Below are 19202 nucleotides of genomic sequence, written 5' to 3' on the forward strand. Positions count from 1 at the left end.
AAGCATTTCATTGCTCAACGTTCCAGGTAAAGAGACTGCCTAGTTTTGCTAAGTATAATAACTGCTATAGGTTTTGGCAAAATCAGAAGCTCAGAAAGAAGTGTTCTCTCTAGTTGCAAAACTCTCTTAGATGGATGAGGAAAGAATTTAGTTAACTGGTTGCTCCTTCAATATTAACAATGGAAAGTTAAGGGTCTGCATAAGCACATAAGATTGTTATATGAGACAATAACAAGACTATGTTATGACACATTAAGTAGTCCAAAATGCCATACATATGAATTATAGTCACAATAGGGCAGCTAGTCTGAAAATAACTATGGTAGTAATTCTTTGCCCACAAATTCTATTCCTTACCTCTGATTAGCAAGAATGAGATTTACTGGCATCAGTAATCCCAGAAATCAAATTCCAAATGGTGTAAATATACAGATACTTCTGGGAAATGAATACTGCCTGTTCAAGATTTATTTATTTATTTGTTTATTTGGTTGGTTGTGGAGTTGTTTTTTTGTTTGTTTGTTTGTTTGTTTGTTTGGAGAAGTAAGATCCTAGAACTGACCAATCATCTACATAGCAAATACCACAAATTTAGTCTCTCCATATTCAAAACATAAAATCAATGACTGCAAAAGTTAAAACAAAACAAAACAAAACTGGGAGATAAAGTAATAGATACATCTGAAGAAACTCATCTGGTTACAGGTGCAAATTTGGAGGTTATGTTCTTTATGAATTACCTACTTCCCCTTAAGTGATTACTTTTAATAAGCATAGTAGGACAGGGAAATGTACTTACATTTCAACAAAAAATCACACAGAATATTTGAAGTTAAATCTCTACAGCATTACTGACTTATCCAATTTCTTGATACTGCTAATAAATATTGAGGGGCGAACACTAATGATGTTCAGTAATCATAGTTCTACTGCTTCCTAATTAATAGATAAAACAGTAATGAGGTATCTCTCCTAATCAATAGATAAACAGGATTCAGGTTTCAGGATTCCTGAATTACTTTCACAGAAAATCTATATCAGCTTTCACTTCCATGTGAACTTAAAATCTTCAGTGATTCCCTGAGCACCAACTTTAGTTCAATAGTAATGGCACTAGTCCTTATCTGAGTACTCAACCATTAATATACCCATAAAGTCTGATCTGGACATCCTCTTTTAATAATAATGTTAAATATTAAACATTATATATTTAAATTATTTTCATTTGTATCTTTAAAATTGCAAGGAATTCACAGAATTTTATTTTAAATTAACAATAAGCGATTAGTTTCATCTGTGAATCAAAATTTTCCTGTGGTTATGTATGTTTAATTCCCTGTGATTCACTGAAAATGCTTTGTGGGTGTGGATGTCTCAGAGCAGAAGTTGGCCTAATTTTTGTTATGCTTTATACAGTTATGTGGTACCTGAATAAAATTACCTGGAGGATCGGCAGCCAGTTTCTACTAGACTCATAACATTTCCAAGCACTGACGGCATATTTGGAGCACATTAGTTTCAAAGTCTCTTCTGTCAAAATTTGCTTGCATAATAAAACACTAGAGTTCTTGTAAGATCCACAAGGCTGTAGGAATTCAGCAGTAAATAAAGGTCTGAAAAATTAGAATGCTTAGAAAAAAAACTTGTTTTAAGAATAATAGAATTGTGGAGCAGAAGTGACTATGGGCACTCAAATGCTCATAGGTAGGGTCACATTAAATAATTATCTTGAATAGCTGAGTTTGTTTATGTTAACAAATTACTAATGAAATTTTTTTCTACAGCATCCCAGGTAAAGTGTTTTAATTATCAACTTTTCCTATAGTTAAAATTATTTTTCTAACAACAACCTATTTACTCCCTATTGTGAATTAAGCTTATTATTTATTATCTTCAGTAATTTCAAACAATTTCATTAATAATACATTTTTAAATATCTTCACAGTGTTGTTATTCACACTTGCAACTAGCCATGAGGATCCACAATTTTCAACTGATTTCAGCTCATGTATTCCTTTTTATTTACACACTTATGGCTGTCACTGCAAATAAGAAGTAAGAAGATTGCTTTAAAAGTACAGACTGAGTGGTTTAAAGAAATCACATCAGTCCAGAAGTCAAACTCTAAGCTGAACATAAAACATCATGAGTTTTTCCATTCTTCCTTTCTTGCTCTTTTAATGGTGGAACCTCTCAAGAGATCCATATCACTGACAGGGGGGTCAGAATTTCCTGTCCTAATGCATTCTTTAATGTCTTTGCCTCCTGTTTTCTAGGTTTTCAATCATTCACTGAGTTTCATTTATAAAGCATGCTGTTCTGCACAGGCAATTGTCTAACTGCCTCTGTAAAGTGCACACAGATGTACTCATAGCACTTTTTAATAGAGCAGTGAGCAAGACAGACATTGAAAAATAGGATCAATAACTGGGAAATTCAGAATGCTCATTCTGAATATGTTGCAGCTGTTCTTGAATTTTAAATTTTAAGTGTGAAAATAAACAGTTTAAAATGTTTAGTTAAGACAACAGAGAAAATACTATGCACGTACAAGACCTGTACTACAGTAAACTTGCCTTTCTTCTACTATACCTATGAAACACAACAGAGAACCTTGCAATAGATAATTTTGAAGTAGTTAATCCAGAAAATAAACTTCCAGTTTAACCCCAGTCATCAATATCAACCTATTGATCAACAGTCATTATGACCTAATTCATGAGGGAATCATCTACTCTGGAAATGATTGTTTGTGTATACTTTACTCTTTATTTGGAATATTAAAATAATATGTTTTATAGAAGCACTTTCATTTCCAACTCTTTTTCCTGTTTATGTTAAAAGGAAAAGGCAAAATTCTGAGGCACCACACTTGCTAAAAACATGGTTTATATGTTTGTACTTAATTCTGCTAATCTATTTTAAGAAAGCCCACATACTATTTATTGTTTAACATTTGCTCTTGGTTTACCTTTAAGCCAAAAATAGAATACTGACAATGTATTGGTAAATGCAGTAACTTACTAAGATCTATGCCATGCTAAAATGCAAGTACATAGTACTTGTACTGTACTGCCATTATTATAGTCTATTGAACAAATCTATATAATATTAGTTGTCTGCCTGCAGTGTTCTAGGCTTATGTGAAATAGCAGTTTATCAGTCTGCACAACATCACAATTCTTCACATCTTTTATTTCCTTGCAACATCACAATTCCCATTACAGTTAAGCTGGGCATATTTGCATATTCACTTAAAAGAAAGGTGACCCGTGGCAAGCTTTTAGTTGCATCTTTTTAACATGATTTTCATAAGAAGGATTTGTATCTCACATCTCTAATTTTCTTAAAGTTAGTCATAGCCTGATTTTAAAAATAATTTCAATTACAGTACACTCATCCACAACTAGAAGTCAGAAAGCTTTTTCTGTAGCTGTTGTGAATATTATATCGTGCAGATGGGAATGTTTAGTTCTTTGTCCATTCCACGGCAATAGACACATCCGAAATGATACTATGAGTTTCAGCTTTTTTGCATAACCAAGTCTTATTTGCAGGACACCAGACATTTATATGAGAAAATATTTAGCTCTTCCAAAAACCTGATAAAGTTTTCTACAAAACCCCCATTGACGTTTGAATATATTATCTTCAAAGATTTTTAGAACTTGCAAAACTTCCAATCAGCATCTTACATTTTGCCTGGAGCAGAATATCAAAGCACGGAACTTTTTATCAAACTTACCCTACCCTCTAACTTATCCTTTGCAACTATGGATTTGACTAGCTTGAATTCTAGAGAGTGTTGAGACATGGAATACTGTGACAAGAATTCTGAATTTCCAGGAAATCACAATAAAAGTACCTAGTATAGTTCAGCAGGTCAGCATGTTGTAATTACAGGCTTTCAAATTTAAAATATCATAGGAATCATTAGGAGTCTCTTCTTTGCAAGTTTGCAAATGCCATAACTCATGATGTCAACAATTTTTAAGCCCCAAAACCATAATTCCCTTATTAACTGACCAATTATCAGTGAAATGCTTTTTGTGGGGAGAGGTGAAAGGGTAGCATTATGTTTGTCAATATCTTTAGAACCAGGGACACTTCCAGTTCAAAGGGCCTTGATACACAACTTGCAATGATATTTAATAGTTCGTTTACAACTAATCAGTTAACTAATCATATTTTTCTTCTGCAATAATAATAAACCATTCCTTTTTTTTTTTTTACTACAGGAATTAGTTCAGACACTGCTCTTTAAACACAGAGGATGAAACTTCACCTTCTACTTCACCATTTCAAACATTTGATAATATAAGATTGCTACTCTGAAATGACTCGGCATCCTGTGCATCTCACCTGCACTTTATGTAATGAAGTTACGGCAGTAACAAAGTCCTTTTCTACTTTGACTGCAAAAAACTCTTGAAATAAGATTGAAATGAGGAATGTCTGTTCAAAGCATCATTCACTTAAGGCAGTTGGTAATGTGTTCAGGCACTCTGAAGGTGAAAAAGGAAAGTTCTAATCACATCTCTTGTTTGATTCACATTATGCTGGAAAATGCTTCCTTATTATGACAGTGTACACTGGCAATAGAGTGCCGTCTGTGAAGTATATTTATATGTCCTATGCAAAGTTCAACAGCTTTCTTGAAGCATCACCAACAATATATTGCTATTCTGAATACACCTCATATTTTAATCCTTTGTTTTTTAGTGAGAATGGGCTAGTATGGAACAATTAGCTCAGAGCTGAATCAGACATTTTCTTTGACCTAAGATAATTTCAGCCTGAAGCAAAATACACTTCCATCATATGGGGAAAAATTGAACAAGAAAAATTCACGAAAATGTTTCCCTTGTCACCACTTTATACTCTTTCTCACTATAGCTCTTTCACTTTCATTGTTGGATAGCAAAAAAATGGCTCTGGCTGTAATCCCTGACTCCATCTGACCATATATCAGACTCTTAAGAGAGAACACGTAATACCAGCATGTTTCTAATGTATCAAACCAGCTCAGATTCTGCAATCTTCTCTACCTCATTAATGATGAAGAGACATCTTTTTTTGCTCTCTCTAGCTTTTATAACTTAGGTGGCAGAATCTTTCTGTTCGACTGTATAGGGTCCCAGAATTAGCTTTTTTCTTTTTTACAACTGACATGTCAGTCAGTACAATCTGATATAAGATTAGCATTCATATTTGAACGTTAGCCACTAAAATACTTGCCTTCAGAACAAGTACTGTTCAAAAGATTAGCCAAATTACTAGGCCAAGCTAAAGCTTTGAGATGGCTCTTACCTAGTTTATTTCAATATCCCTTATAATAGCATACTACAAGTAGGTTATTTTTATGTTGAATATAAACAATACTTTGACTAATAAAATTAAATTAATAACTTGAAGGAAAATATGGCTTTTCAATCTGCTTTTCAAGTCAAAATAAATAAATAAATAAATAAATAAAAGTATTTTAGCAATATAACTTTTCTCTTTCCTGAGAAATATGATAAATACTGAAATCAGAAACAGAGGACCACTTTTTTACAAAAAATATGCAAAAAAAACCATAGCTGTTATACACTATGTTCTTTTTAAGAACTTCCAGTATTGAGGCTGTAAGCGCCCTTCCAAATTCACATGGATAGCAAAAACATTCACTGTTCAGTAATGAATCAAAGTAATTACAGCACATTTTGACAACAACCTAAAAATATATATTGGAAAAGACAACTTCCATGTCTTAACTTACAATAACTAAAATAAGAGACACTGACGATAATACCAGGGATGTTAGTTGAGCATCCTGATGACTGTCCACAAAATATTCTGTCCTCTAAGCAAGGAATGCAATCAGGTATTTAAAATACAACCAACTACAGCACAGTATAGTGGATTTTTTAATTGAGACTACTGTCTTGCTGTACAATTATTCATCTAAATAGTGGAAAATCTACCAAGGGGTGGAGAGCATTACTTCCACTTACTCTCCATTGAAAGAACTATGGCTATTCTAATAGTTAAGACTGAAATACAGAGATCTCCACAGGGCTTGTGAGAATTTTGCCGTTTATTTCAACACATACAAACTATAAAGAGCTGTTAAGGAAATGGCAGATAACCCTTGAGATAATCAAGCCTAAATTTAAACTTTATAAAGGTGATTTGGTATGTTCACTGTATGAAGAAAAAAATGAGATTCCATGGATGAAGATTAGAGGTATATTAATATTTAAGTGCATGGCACACTGAAGAAAACAATGGACTGTAATGATGCTTTTCATTTAACCTTTTTCTCTCTCCCCCACCCTCAACGATTATTTGATACAAGACGACAAAAATTCATGAGAGCCAGTGCAAATGAAAAATGCACTAGAACTTAATTGCATTTCAGAGCTACTGGTGTCAAGGGGACAAGCAATGCCTGTGTCTGTCAGGATGTAAATTAAGTCCCTTTGTATGATTCACTCTCAAGATCCAAAAAAGAGTATGGCCAAGAACATGACATGTTATGTTTGGTAAACTTTACATTCAATAAAGAATCTGTTATCCTGGTCAAATTTTGATCCCCTGTTGCATTGAATGATATTATGCTGCAATAATATCATCATTATGAACGCTAAGGGAAATTTTCTAAATCCTCAGAGTAATAAAGATTAATTTCTGAAGACGCTTGCAACCCTTGGGAATATTAGAAATCATCAATTGTTTTTATTACAGAAGTTTTGTGTGGTAAATGACTAAATATAAGATGTATTTAATCTTGATTACTGGAGTTGGTATACCATAACCTCTTTTACTATGCCAAAACATCACATGCCAATTTTCAATGATGTAGTGAGTATTGTAGTATGCTGCTCAAATTCAGGAAAAAGCCTTCTCTCTTGGTGACTTATTCAGTAAAAACTGCCATATCATCAAATTGTGATGGAAGTCACACCTCCAGCTAGGCTTTTGGGTTTCACAATTAGACAAATGCGACAGTACACTGGAGTAGATCCATTCAGGCCCACAAGTTTGTTCTAGCTTGTCAGAAACAAGACCAAGCATCTTAGTATTCATCCTGAGAAAAGCAGGCTTGTCAAGAGCCAAGCGGATACCACAATGTCTGTAGTATCATGCAAAAATCTGGAAAATCTCCTGTCAGAGGCAAGAGGTTCATCACAGGATTCATTTACTCAAATCAAAGATGATTTTCCTGTATGTGAAAGCTTTCCCTTTTTGCAGTGAAAGAACTTCACGTAATTCAGTGTCACAGACAAAGATTCTTAGCTATTGTTTAGTTAGATACTACTGATTAGTGTTTTGGTAGCTGAGATAATGAGCCAGAGAGTGCTTGTGAAGAGCTGCTGCCATGTTTGTAGGAGTAAGTGGGAGAACACAAGTGGAGCGTTATGATGTCTTGCACATGCATGTGATCAAGTTGTAGGCTCCCAGTCACTGCTGTACCATGAACATCACCCACAAGGAAGACCCTGTTTCTATTTCTGTAACTGTACAGGTGATGTACATAACTTGCCCATACACAAGCTCATATAGAACAGCAGAAAATCACATGTATGTATACATGTAGGTATATGCATGTATCATCCATGCATATTACCAGACATTACAGTTCAGTTCAGCCAACCATTTCAGTTATCACCTACTATTTCTAGGTCTTCTGTGCAAGTTAAAGAGTAGTTTCTTTAATAGCACTAAGATATTTCAAAGTCTGTATGTTATTTTTAATAGACATAGTACTGAGCCCAGCATTTTGAATACAAAACAAAGGACTTACAGCCCACTCATAAATTGCTACCACTGGTAGATATACAATTTTTCGAAGGCGCTGAAAAAGGTACTTTTCCTCTAAGCCCTACATCTTTAGTAAGAACCTTTCAAAAAGTGTATCAAGATACATTTCACAACAAGCAAGATGAAATTTAGCAGCAAAAGTGACGTAACTTGTTATTTTGCTGTGGATTCTGCAGCCTTATTTATGCACATCAAGTGTTTTTTTTTCATGGCAGATATATGACACTGGACTATTTCTAATCTGAAGTGTGTTCTAATAGTTAACTTGCAAGATATTCTTTGGATAAAAAGGGTGGAGGGAAATAGGAGACATTTGTACACAAACCTGAAATTAAAGGTAACTTAATTATCTGCCTCCTTAACACCAGCTGGCTTATTTATTTCTTATTTATGTTTATAATGTAACTGTGGTCAGCATTTTTTATGATAGCAGACTAATTTTATTCTCTTTCTGGAAAGGCATAATGTTAATAGAACCGTTAAGAGACATTTTCTACCTGGTCTGTATTTCTAAGCTGTATGTGCACAAGCCATCAGATGAAAAATGCATGCATGCATCAGCTATAAAAACGAATGGTATCTGTGCCTCAGCTTGGGCTGGTGAGAAGTTCTGTACACCACAAATAACAGCTGAATCTTGTCTGCCCTTTTCTTTGCTGGCAAAATCTGACTTCAGATGAGTCAGAACCCAAACACTACTAGGTTTCACAAATGTCCATAGAGGATGAACAGACAGAATTACATATTTCTATTAAGAATATCCAGAGAGTACGTTTTGCAGGAAGTAATTTCATTATCTGCTGAAGTGCTAGGGTTCAGCATTTAAATACACAAAATTCAATAATGCATTAATTTGATCCACCTCATTAGCATCCAGAAACATTTAGTGAAAAATGACAAAATTGTTGCAGCTGATTTCAGACTGAGTGGTAGCCCTGAGAGCTTTAAGTCGGTAATTAATGCATAATATATATAAAATATGCTGTAAAATATATAATAAAATATATTTAATGTCTCATGTTTAACATACAAGATGCATCATATAATATATGATTAATACATAAAAAGAGGCAATATTCAAGATTTTATATCCATGGAGAACAAGTTTCACTTAAATTACACTGTAAAAAGATTTCTTGTTTCAGCTCTGTGTCTTGAAACAGCGAAAACTAATAGGGAATCACTACTTTACATAATAGGATACATCTTGCCGCAGCTCAAGTAAAACTAACAGGAGAGAATCAAGTGCATATCATTCATCTTACTTCAATAAATGAATAAGCAAATCGGATGGCAGAGAAACTAAATCAATTGTTGCGAACAATATCCTTTTCTGCTAAAAGGTAATGTCTCCTTCATATTTTGGATATTTTGGTATTTTCAGTATTTTAGCTAGTTTTTAGAGCGGATCAAGATTCTTGAAAAAGTGTAGTATGAGCACTTCTATCATTTCTTGATAAACATCATATCACAGATTTATGAATTGATTTTTGACAGTTGCCTCTATTTATTGACTCACAAAAAATACTCTAACGCTCCATATAGCAAATGCATACACAAGGAATAGAAAAACATTCACACATGAACCAGAAACCCAGTCTATCATATACATTCATTACAAGAAAAGGCTGAAAGAGACCAGCAAAGTGCAGCTCTTGCCAAACATATTGGTGTATTCATGTTAAAGAAAACCAAATACAAGCCAGACTAGATCTATAGATATGAACAACAAGCCACCTTTTCCTTAAAAGTGCCTTGCAAACTGCACAATATGCTTTCTAGCACTGAAATCCTGACACATAAAAGAACTTAACTCAATCTCCAATTTAAATAAAATTAATTATATTGTTTTGCTAACTATTCATGCAAATGGAGACAGAAATTAACACCCACCTCCCTGAATGCCAGATCCAGACCAACTGTGCTGTTATCTCTCTTATGTACCTGAGGTGCACTTGGTATCAGGATGTAATCAGATTATAAGTACAAGAAGAGTCCATTTAAAACATTTCTTATATATGAGCACACTGAAATATAAGACTCTTATATTGATTTTATGGAAATATTATTCTACAGAAAAATTATGATTTTAATATTATTGAAATCAGTAAAGTTGAAATGACAAAAAAAAAAACATACCTCTAGAAGAACAACAATTACCAATTATTTAGTTTGTCTTTTTCTCGCTTAAAGCAATTTTTAATTTTACATATACAATTCCCATTTTCTACATGAAATGAAACTGATCCTTATTATTTTGAACCTAGTACTAACCATTATGAAATCCTATTACATATACCAGTGGCTGTCTCTAGGAAATATGGTGCCCAGAGTGAGAAAAATAACTGTGGAATTATTAGCTATTAAATAATTATATCATGCTTTTTACAGTCAGAAGTAGTCTTATCATCTCTACTACTAAACTTGAAGTATCTACTATTTATGTTCACTGGCTCAGAACCTTGATGTGACTGGTACAACAAGGATTCTAATTAGAGTAATTCTTACCATAACCTGATTGCCTGCTGTTTTCCAGCTTGAACAAGATTTGAATTTGAAGAACATACACTATGCTGGATATATGCAATGTGAAACAATTTTCTACATTAATAGCCACACTGCAGAATGTGAAAATTGGCAATTATTCATTTTGCCATGAGCTAGTAACTGGAAGTGTGAAATTCTCATCTGTGAAGAATGGTACAGTAAATCATGGATTAGCAAAGTCAGACACTCACAGTGAAAGTGTTTCCTTTTGCTTACACCTAACAAATCTAATATATTCTTCTATTGACTACAAAAAATCAGGTGAACTTTACATATTTTCTTCTCCAGAAATAATACGTTTTAAACATCAGGAAACCAATCAATGTTAATAAGGATTTCCCTCAACAGTCTGGACATCAAAGTCCGATTCATATTCTCACCAATTTTTAACAAGTTTTGACAACCTCACACAGCCACTATAAGGACAACTTAATAAACATTTTGTGTTGAAGATAGTCGCTAGAATGTCTTTAAAAGTGTACACTAACAGGGATTTTTTCAGCAAAGCAGTAAAGAGTATAACTAATACTTCCTGACTTTGAGTACATAAAATTATGGTCTTTAATCTAAATTGACTACTTTTTCCATGAGATGGAAGAAAAGAGACATCTCTATAAAATAGCTGTCACACAAACATCCAAGACAGATGGGAGAAACCCTTGTCTGGAGATTTTTCTTTGTATCAGTCTTCCTTCAAAATCTATGCAGGGACACACAGTAACTTGAACCAACACCTAACCTTATGATAGCTGAAGTAAAAAAATGGCAAATTTCTCCTCTCACGTGCTTGGTAGGGAATTCTACATCATGGTAAGGGTTTTTTTTTGTTTTGTTTTTTCTTTTTTTTAACGCAGGCTGACAATTTTGCCTTGAAGCTGGGCACCAAATTAAAATTCTACAGCAGAAGCAGTTAATCTTAAATTCATGACACTGCATTACATCTGCCACACTATCAGAGACATGTTAGTTAGTCTGCTGCATCTAGAAAGCTGACAGAGAGTCCAGACTTTCAGTCTCTCTGGTAATAGAATTAGATCTCTATTGTGGAATGAGGAAGGTTGCTATCAGGTTACTAAGCGATCAATGTAAGTGTGAGCAAGATTTATAGCAGAAAGGATAAGGGTAAAGGAAAAGTCATTAGAGTGTAGCTTTTGATGGGCAAGTAATGCCTTAACCCAGAAGTAAGCCAGTTTTGTTGTTGTTGTTGTTGTTGTTTGTTTGTTTTTTTAATCCATAGGAAAGCAACAGGAACTTGAATTGATAGAGGCACCTGAACATAGCCAGTATCAGTTCTGCATACCTCCTGAGTATAGTTAACTACTGGCTCACAGTAAATATTCATATTTTTATATACTCCAAAGTGACTCAATTCTTTATGAATTCTATTTATAGACTATAAAAATAAGTGTGCAGAAATAAAAGAGTTTCAAAGTTCATATTTTTAATAAATACTTAGAAAAAATATTATAAGTAATGTTCCATACCTGAGCAGAGGTTGTTTTGGATAAGAAGGTTGGTCACCGTTTTGGTATGATTGAGTTTTTTTTGTGACTTGCTTGTAAATATTTCTTGCTGTTACTCCAATCCATAGCATAGTAGATAGTGTAGAATAATGCAGTACTATGCCAACCTAAAACAACAGCGGACAGTTAAACAGGTCAATAATAAGTGGATCAGTAAAACAGGACTTTAAGAAGAATCTTACTACATAATTGTACAAGCAAGCAGATTTCTTTTTAATTGAATTTGTAATTGCATCATTTTTTTTCCTTTCTCTCTGATTCTTTTAGCCACAGAATGAAAACACTTTAAGAAAGCAGATGGAATCTGTTACTTATCTATCATAGATAATATCTGTGATACCAGATGGTATGTTAGAAAATCAAGATGTTTAAGACATTTGTAAAGAACCTGATTAATGACAACTTTTACACCTGGATTTAAAGCAATGTAATATTTGGTTTGCCTTGAAAACTTTGTTAGCTTATCATGACAATACAGTTGAAAAAATATTGAAAGGACACCAGTACTGTTTGCTCTTATACTATGTTCTGAAAATTTTCATCAATATATTTCACAATATCCAGTTTTTGTTCAATCTCACACACATATAGCCATGGTTGACTTCTTGTAATGACCAGCTACTTGTATGGCATCAGTGCTAGTTACCTAAAAAAAGATTTTTAGATATGTTTTAAGCAAACTCTCAGATTCTTGATAGTATTATTACCAGCATGTCTCTAAGACAATGTTGTGTTTATCATTGAAAGCAAAATAAAACACAAGCACCGCTAAAATACTAACATGTTTGTTATGTTAGTAATTGTTATTCATTACTATGGAAACAGTAATTGGAATTTTATCCAATCTGCAATGCTTTATTTCATCAGCTAAGTTTCCATCTGATTATATAAAATGAGGTTACCTTTGAAGCAATAACCTGACATTTTGCAGTGACAAATAAAATATTGCTATAATTGGAGACCACATAAATGTTTAAAGAATACAGAAAATTGCTAAATAAAGCTAACACAAATCTATTATAATGATTTATTTGAATCAGTGTTCATTTTTGCTCAACAAAATAATTCATCAGTAAAGAAAAAAGCACATTAATTTTGTTTATATTTCATAATGTAGAACAAACTTAAATATAGCAGCAAACAGTATCAACAAAAAATCCTTGTAATTTTCTCTGGGACTTGTCTGGTACATTAGACAAGAGAGTATAAAGTCTTCATAGCTGTTGTCGCTTGAGGTAAAAGAAGCAGAAATAAGGGAATGAGACAACTTTGTACCATCAGCTGGCAGACATTGCCAGTTCAGTGGCTAGTGCTACCCAAACTCAGTTCATGTGCAGCTTGCAGCATTTCAGTAGGGAATATGACTACAGGCTGGGGGGAGTGAAGGAGTAAGACAGGAAGTAGAAAAGAGGGAGGAGAAGGGAAAGGTAGGAACCAGAAGAAAGAATTGGAAAAATACTAGCAATTTGGTTCATAACCTTTTTCTCATTTAAGCATAACACTTTTACTATGTATTCGGCACACACTACTCTACACAATATGCTAAAGATTTGATAAGAAGATGAATAGCTGGGATGAGTTCTGTGTGAGCAGGTATCAGCACATGAAATTAAGACACTGTACATGGACAAATATTCACAAATGATCAGTTGCTTGAGTGAATGAAATCCCCAGAAATAACATATCAAACAATTCTGTTGAAATATTCAAGAGACTACTGAACCAAATGGAAAATATTGCTATATCACACATTAGTCACATGATCTTTCTCCATAATATGTCTGTTTTTCAGCAACTTAATTCCTCCTGATATATGGACAACTCAAGCAACATGGAAAAGAGACAGAAATCTTCAGTACTATCTTTCCAGTAGTATCTCTTCGTCTTAAAATAAACATTTCCATTTGCTTTTTTTCCTTAAGGCAGAGGATATATCCTGATACTACAGTACCTCCTGATGACTGATGGATTTGCAGAACAGTGGTGACAATATGGAGACAAAACAAGCAGGAGGACACACCAAAAATGCAGAATTTGCAAGGGTGCACTGAGCTTCTATACTAAAACCCAAAAGAAAAGGTATTATTTTCTCTTTATGGAGATGATTTTCTTACTTTCCAGCTTTCTGAAATAGATTTTTTTTCTTACTATCCACTAAAAATCTTTTGAAATTAAATGCTTGTCACACTTCACCTCAAAAATTCAGTTTCAAAGTGATGCTCTGCTTTCTGCCTTTTCCTTTCCCATATCACCACACTGACATTCATGACACGGAGGTGCATTTCCCACATTCTAACACTTTCAGGCTGATCAGATCTACACTACAAATACATGAGGTAATGACTCAGGACACAAAAGGGGAAAACAAGACATAAAAGAAAAGGGAACAGGACAAAGTAATTTCTGTTTAATAAAATCTCATTTAGCAAACGTAACCTTTTGGATTATGCACTATAAGTCCAGGGTATGAGTTTATCTTGTTACTGAATATATGCCTTTGCAAAGCTTCAACGTGAGTCAGCAGCGTACCCTGGCAGCCCAAAGGGTCAACCATACCCTGGTACATCATGCCCAGCACTGCTGGCTGGGCAAGGGAAGGAATTGTCCTGCTCTGCCATGGTATGAGCAAACCTCAAATACCACATGCAGTTTGGGTGACACAATGTAAGAGGGACATAAAACTATTAGAGAACATCCAAAGGAGGACAACTAAGATGGTGAAGGGTCCAGAGGGCAAGATGTGTGAGGAACAGCTGAAGACCCTTGGTTTGTTCAGCCCAGAGCAGAGCAGGCTGAGGCGAGGCCTCATGGCAGCTTACAGCTTCTCACAGGGAGCGGAGGGCCACTACTGAGCTTTGCTTTCTGGTTACAGCAACAAGGCATGAAGGATCAGCATGGAGCTGTGTCAGGGAAGGGTTAGGTTGGGTGTTACAATAAGGTTGTGCACCACAGAGTGGTGAGCATGGAACAGGCTCTCCAGATCAGTGATCATGGCGTTGAGCTGCTGGAGTTAAAAAGCATTTGGACAGTGTTCTCAGACATACGGTCTGAATCTGGTGGTGGCTGTGGAGCCAGGAGTTAGACCTGATAGTTACCCTTTCATTTTGGGATATTCTATGATTCTGTGATCCTATCTTCAATACTCGTGGAGCTTAAATGCACCACATCATATATTTCACATAAATTTTTGTGGGAAGGTCCATATTTTCATCAGGAGCAGTTATGATTGATATCATAATATTGATATCATAATATCCGTACAATACAGAAATAACTGTCAGGACATATGCATTATAGTCAGCATCGCACCTAACACTGTTTAATAACTGCATCTATTAGCTGAAAACGATGTTTCCTTGGACTCTATCCTCAGAACTCATATTTGGGAATAAGCATCAAGCTACCAAATAGAAAACAGCAGTTTCTACAGTAAGAAGATGCTGTCTGTATGTGCTCCTTCAATAAATCTCACTGCTTCATAAATAACAAGTTCCACAAGGTGCAGTTACTATGGTAGTGATCAGTATACACATTTATGCCAAACATCTTGGCGGAAAAAGCTCTCTTCAGCAGATCTAACCTGCACAAAATTTCTGTTTCCCTCTACTTTAAAAATTTTATTTGTTTTTTAATTAGCATTATTTTCATTTTATTTCAGCTCAGACTGTTCTTCAGCCAGTTCTATATGGACTAGCATTCTGATTAAACTACTAATTCTACAGAGTCTTTTCAGTTAAATGAAGGGATTAACGAATTTCTCTGTAGTTTCCTACACCACGGGATATATTTCATGATTATAAATCACTTAGCCGTAGAAGAAACCCCTGCTCTCTTCCGAGGTAGAAAATTTATAGCAAGGAGTTCAGACCCAGAAATGAGGTAGCTCTTATCAGGAAAAGACTAAGAAGTAGAATTTTCAGCATGCACATCTAAGTCCACAGCATACAAAGCCTTTAAGTGTCATGAGTTGCTTCTGGTAAAGTTTCTAGCCACTGACAGTGCTATTTGCATATATGACTAGCACAGTTCCTCTTGCAGCAATGCTAAGCAGAACAGTGCCAAAGACCTATCAAAAGCCTGTAATTTGCATTCTTATTTATATATAAAGATGCTCTGACAAATTTCATCACAGTACATTATTTTTACTTCTATCCTTTAAAAAAACAAAAACAAAACAAAAACACCTAACCAGAATATAAATAACTACTGTTTTTCTCCTCTTCAATAATATTTTTGTACTCCAAGCTCCAACACATGATGCAGCTCTTAGCTCTAGGATCTCCTTAGTTTAACAGGATTCAAATCCTGTTAAATTAGTAGGTCACTGGATGATCATGTTACCTCCTGTCTGGACACAAATATGAAAAATGTAAAACAATATGATTCTGTCCCAGTTTTCTCTCTCCTGAGTCTTGTGCCCTTGTGCCTCTAAATCTATTCTTCATGCTTTGACACATGGGGTGGGATTGATCATTTCGATCCCTTGCAGCCACAGCCTCGTGGTTATAATGCTCTATAAGAAAATAGAAGCCATGAAACTGAAATCTTTCAGACTGAGGGTACAGAACTAATGCCTTCCACACCACAGGGAGTGATCCACCTACAGTTGTGTTCCTGCCATTTTATTCTGAACAGGAAAGGAGCAAGTGTCCTTCTGCTCTTTGAAAGAACGCTGAGAGCCTAGCCCAGGAAGATGCAAATGGCTGACTACATCCTCCACTGGCTGGCTCAAGCATCTTTCTGTCTGATGTACAGTCTCTGAATCATCCCATTATTCTGTTCCTAATGTAACATTTGCCTTATTTGAATGATTTTGGAATAATCTCAAAAATCTGAACTCTACATCAACTGCCATCACTTAGTGGCGCTCAGAGTCAAATTCAAACAGTCTGTAGATAGAACCTAATTCACATAGAAAATCTGTAAAGAAGCAATCAGCTCTTTCAGATTGACACTCAGTTTTCTTTATAAAAGATTTATAAAGACTGCATAGCAAACATACAAGAGGTGAGACTGACTAGAAAATCATCTCTCAAGTAGGCATGCAGGCTTAAAAGTAAGTTTCAGATTTTTAGATTCCAGATAGTTCAATTTCTTTGCCTTCAAGAAGATACGAAGGTTCTTCCAGATATGTATGAGACAATGGATCCTTTCCCATACTATTAATTCCTTATGCGTAAAACTAGCCTGGGCCACATCATTTACACGGAGAAGGCGACAAGTTATTTTGAAATCACTCTTTTTTGTTAATTTTGAAGGAATAACAACTCACTTGTCTCAAACATTTATTCATTATTATTGCTATACTTCATTGTTTCTGTGCAATCTGCAAAGCAAATAACCAGACAATGATCTGGTAACAACAGATGGTCATTTGTGATCATGTAATTACATGACCATAGCTGCCCTACAAACTAATGTGCTACCCTCACTTTCAAACTGCAGATAAAGAGAATGGTAAATGATATTTCAATTTGATAGAACTTACAGATTAATTACAACACAATTTACCAGATGTTGTGGGATATTTCTCTCAGAATAATTTCATGGGCAACTGTGTCACTTAAGTGAAAAATATGTAATATTCACGCGTATGTTTTGCAAATAAAATATTATAGGTGCTTGCACATTTTCAGGTACTGTTTACTGATGATTATGCGCAAGTATACACAAGAGGTTTCCAAAGCATCTCACTAAAAACTAGAGTAATAACTCTTTAACTAGTTATACAAGTTTTGTTAATAGAAATTATTGGGCTTATATTAAAATAATGTAAATACTTCAAGCAATAGGTTTAAATACTTAATATAAGCTACATACTGCCTACCGTAGTAAAATATAATCAATTTTTAAAAATTAGTTTTAGAAAAGATACATTTCATACTGCATAGAAACAGAAGTTGGAGTAAAACATCTCTTTCCTTTAGTCTTTTGCATCTTAATTTCTTCTAACTTCCCTGTATAATTAGGTCATCTTGTGCTGCCAGTAACAGAGTAATAATTTGGACAAGCTTCTGAAGCAAGTTTGTGTATCTGTCTGAAGACTTCTAGCATTTTCTATTGACAGGACAACAGAAGAACAAAACATTATTTTGGAAAGAATGGTGTTAAAATTCTTCATTAGCTTGTTACTAATATACAAAATGTTCAACCAGCTTTTAAACTGAATTATATTTAAGACCTCAGTGGAACTTGCAGATTGTACTGCAATAAGTACAGGTAAAATATTGTCTATACTTGCGTCTATCAATAGTTGTGAAAACACTGCTTTAAAATTTCATAAATACATAACATATTACAACAAAATTTTAATTAAGAGTTGCCTAGTTATGTTCTTTATGTGCTCTCCTTAGATAGGAACAATTCCAAGAAAGATATTCCAAGTAGGCTTGCTGCTTATTATTCCTTGTAACTATTCAATTTGAACTTTATATCTCAGTCAAGTGTTCAGTTGAAATAGGTAAAAACTGTAAGAAGATTTTTTACACACAAATACAGAACAGCAATTTACATGCTGCTTTTTTCAGTAACCTTGCTAAGAATTGGCTTGAGTGCTTAAATGACTAATGCTATGATTTTCATTAACAACATAAATATTATAAAGCAAAAATAAGTATATTTATTTTGAAATTCCAAGCATGGACATTCTCCCAAGCCAAGAGAATAATTCATTTTAGCTAACAAAAGGAAATTGAGCCACTGATGTCAGGGAAGGTTTATAATGGGACAAAAAAATTATTTTCTGAAAGCTCAAACTCCATAACATTATTCTGGTTTTAATTATATGGAAATATTGTGACAGCAGTAGGCAGAATCAGTTCCTCCATGCATAAAAGAAGGAGAATATACATATGCTAATTTTTTTAAAAAACTCAGGTAGCAGAAATATAGGCCGTTTAAGGAATGGAAAATATATCTATCTCAGTTAACATTTAGTGAAGATTATTGCTATCACAGATGTTTCTGCTGAAATCCTTCTCCAGCCACAGGGCATAGCCATCAGGTGAGAAAAAGAGAGCGAACATGAACTGAAGCAGATGAGTATGGGGGCCATCGCTGCTGTTGTCTGGCAAATCTTACTTTTACACCCAATTCAAGCCAATCAGAACTGGACTAATAACAGGCAAAATACCTAGGAGAATGCTGGCTTAGCAAAATGCTTTAGTACAGCTGCAAACCAACAGTCTTCATGAGATCTGGAATACTTGTACTAAACCCAAAAGAAAGAAATATTAAAAATAAAACAAAACTGCAACAAGCTCTCATCAGGCTTTAAGCAGGGTAACTGAAATAATGCCTTTCACACACTATACAGACTCAGTCTCT

The 19202-nt window shown here is 34.4% G+C and overlaps 1 protein-coding gene across 1 annotated transcript in view; it reads right to left on the bottom strand.

The window, feature by feature from the left end:
* LOC100543833 (adhesion G protein-coupled receptor A3) overlaps positions 1–19202 on the bottom strand; it is a 214922-nt gene that overhangs the window by 21984 nt on the left and 173736 nt on the right. Inside the window, exon 18 of the mRNA XM_031554586.1 lies at positions 11838–11983. Within this exon, the coding sequence (XP_031410446.1) occupies positions 11838–11983 (146 nt within the window). The remainder of the gene's footprint in view (positions 1–11837; positions 11984–19202) is intronic.

This window comes from Meleagris gallopavo, chromosome 8 (assembly GCF_000146605.3).
Source record: "Meleagris gallopavo isolate NT-WF06-2002-E0010 breed Aviagen turkey brand Nicholas breeding stock chromosome 8, Turkey_5.1, whole genome shotgun sequence".
Classification (NCBI taxonomy): domain Eukaryota; kingdom Metazoa; phylum Chordata; class Aves; order Galliformes; family Phasianidae; genus Meleagris; species Meleagris gallopavo.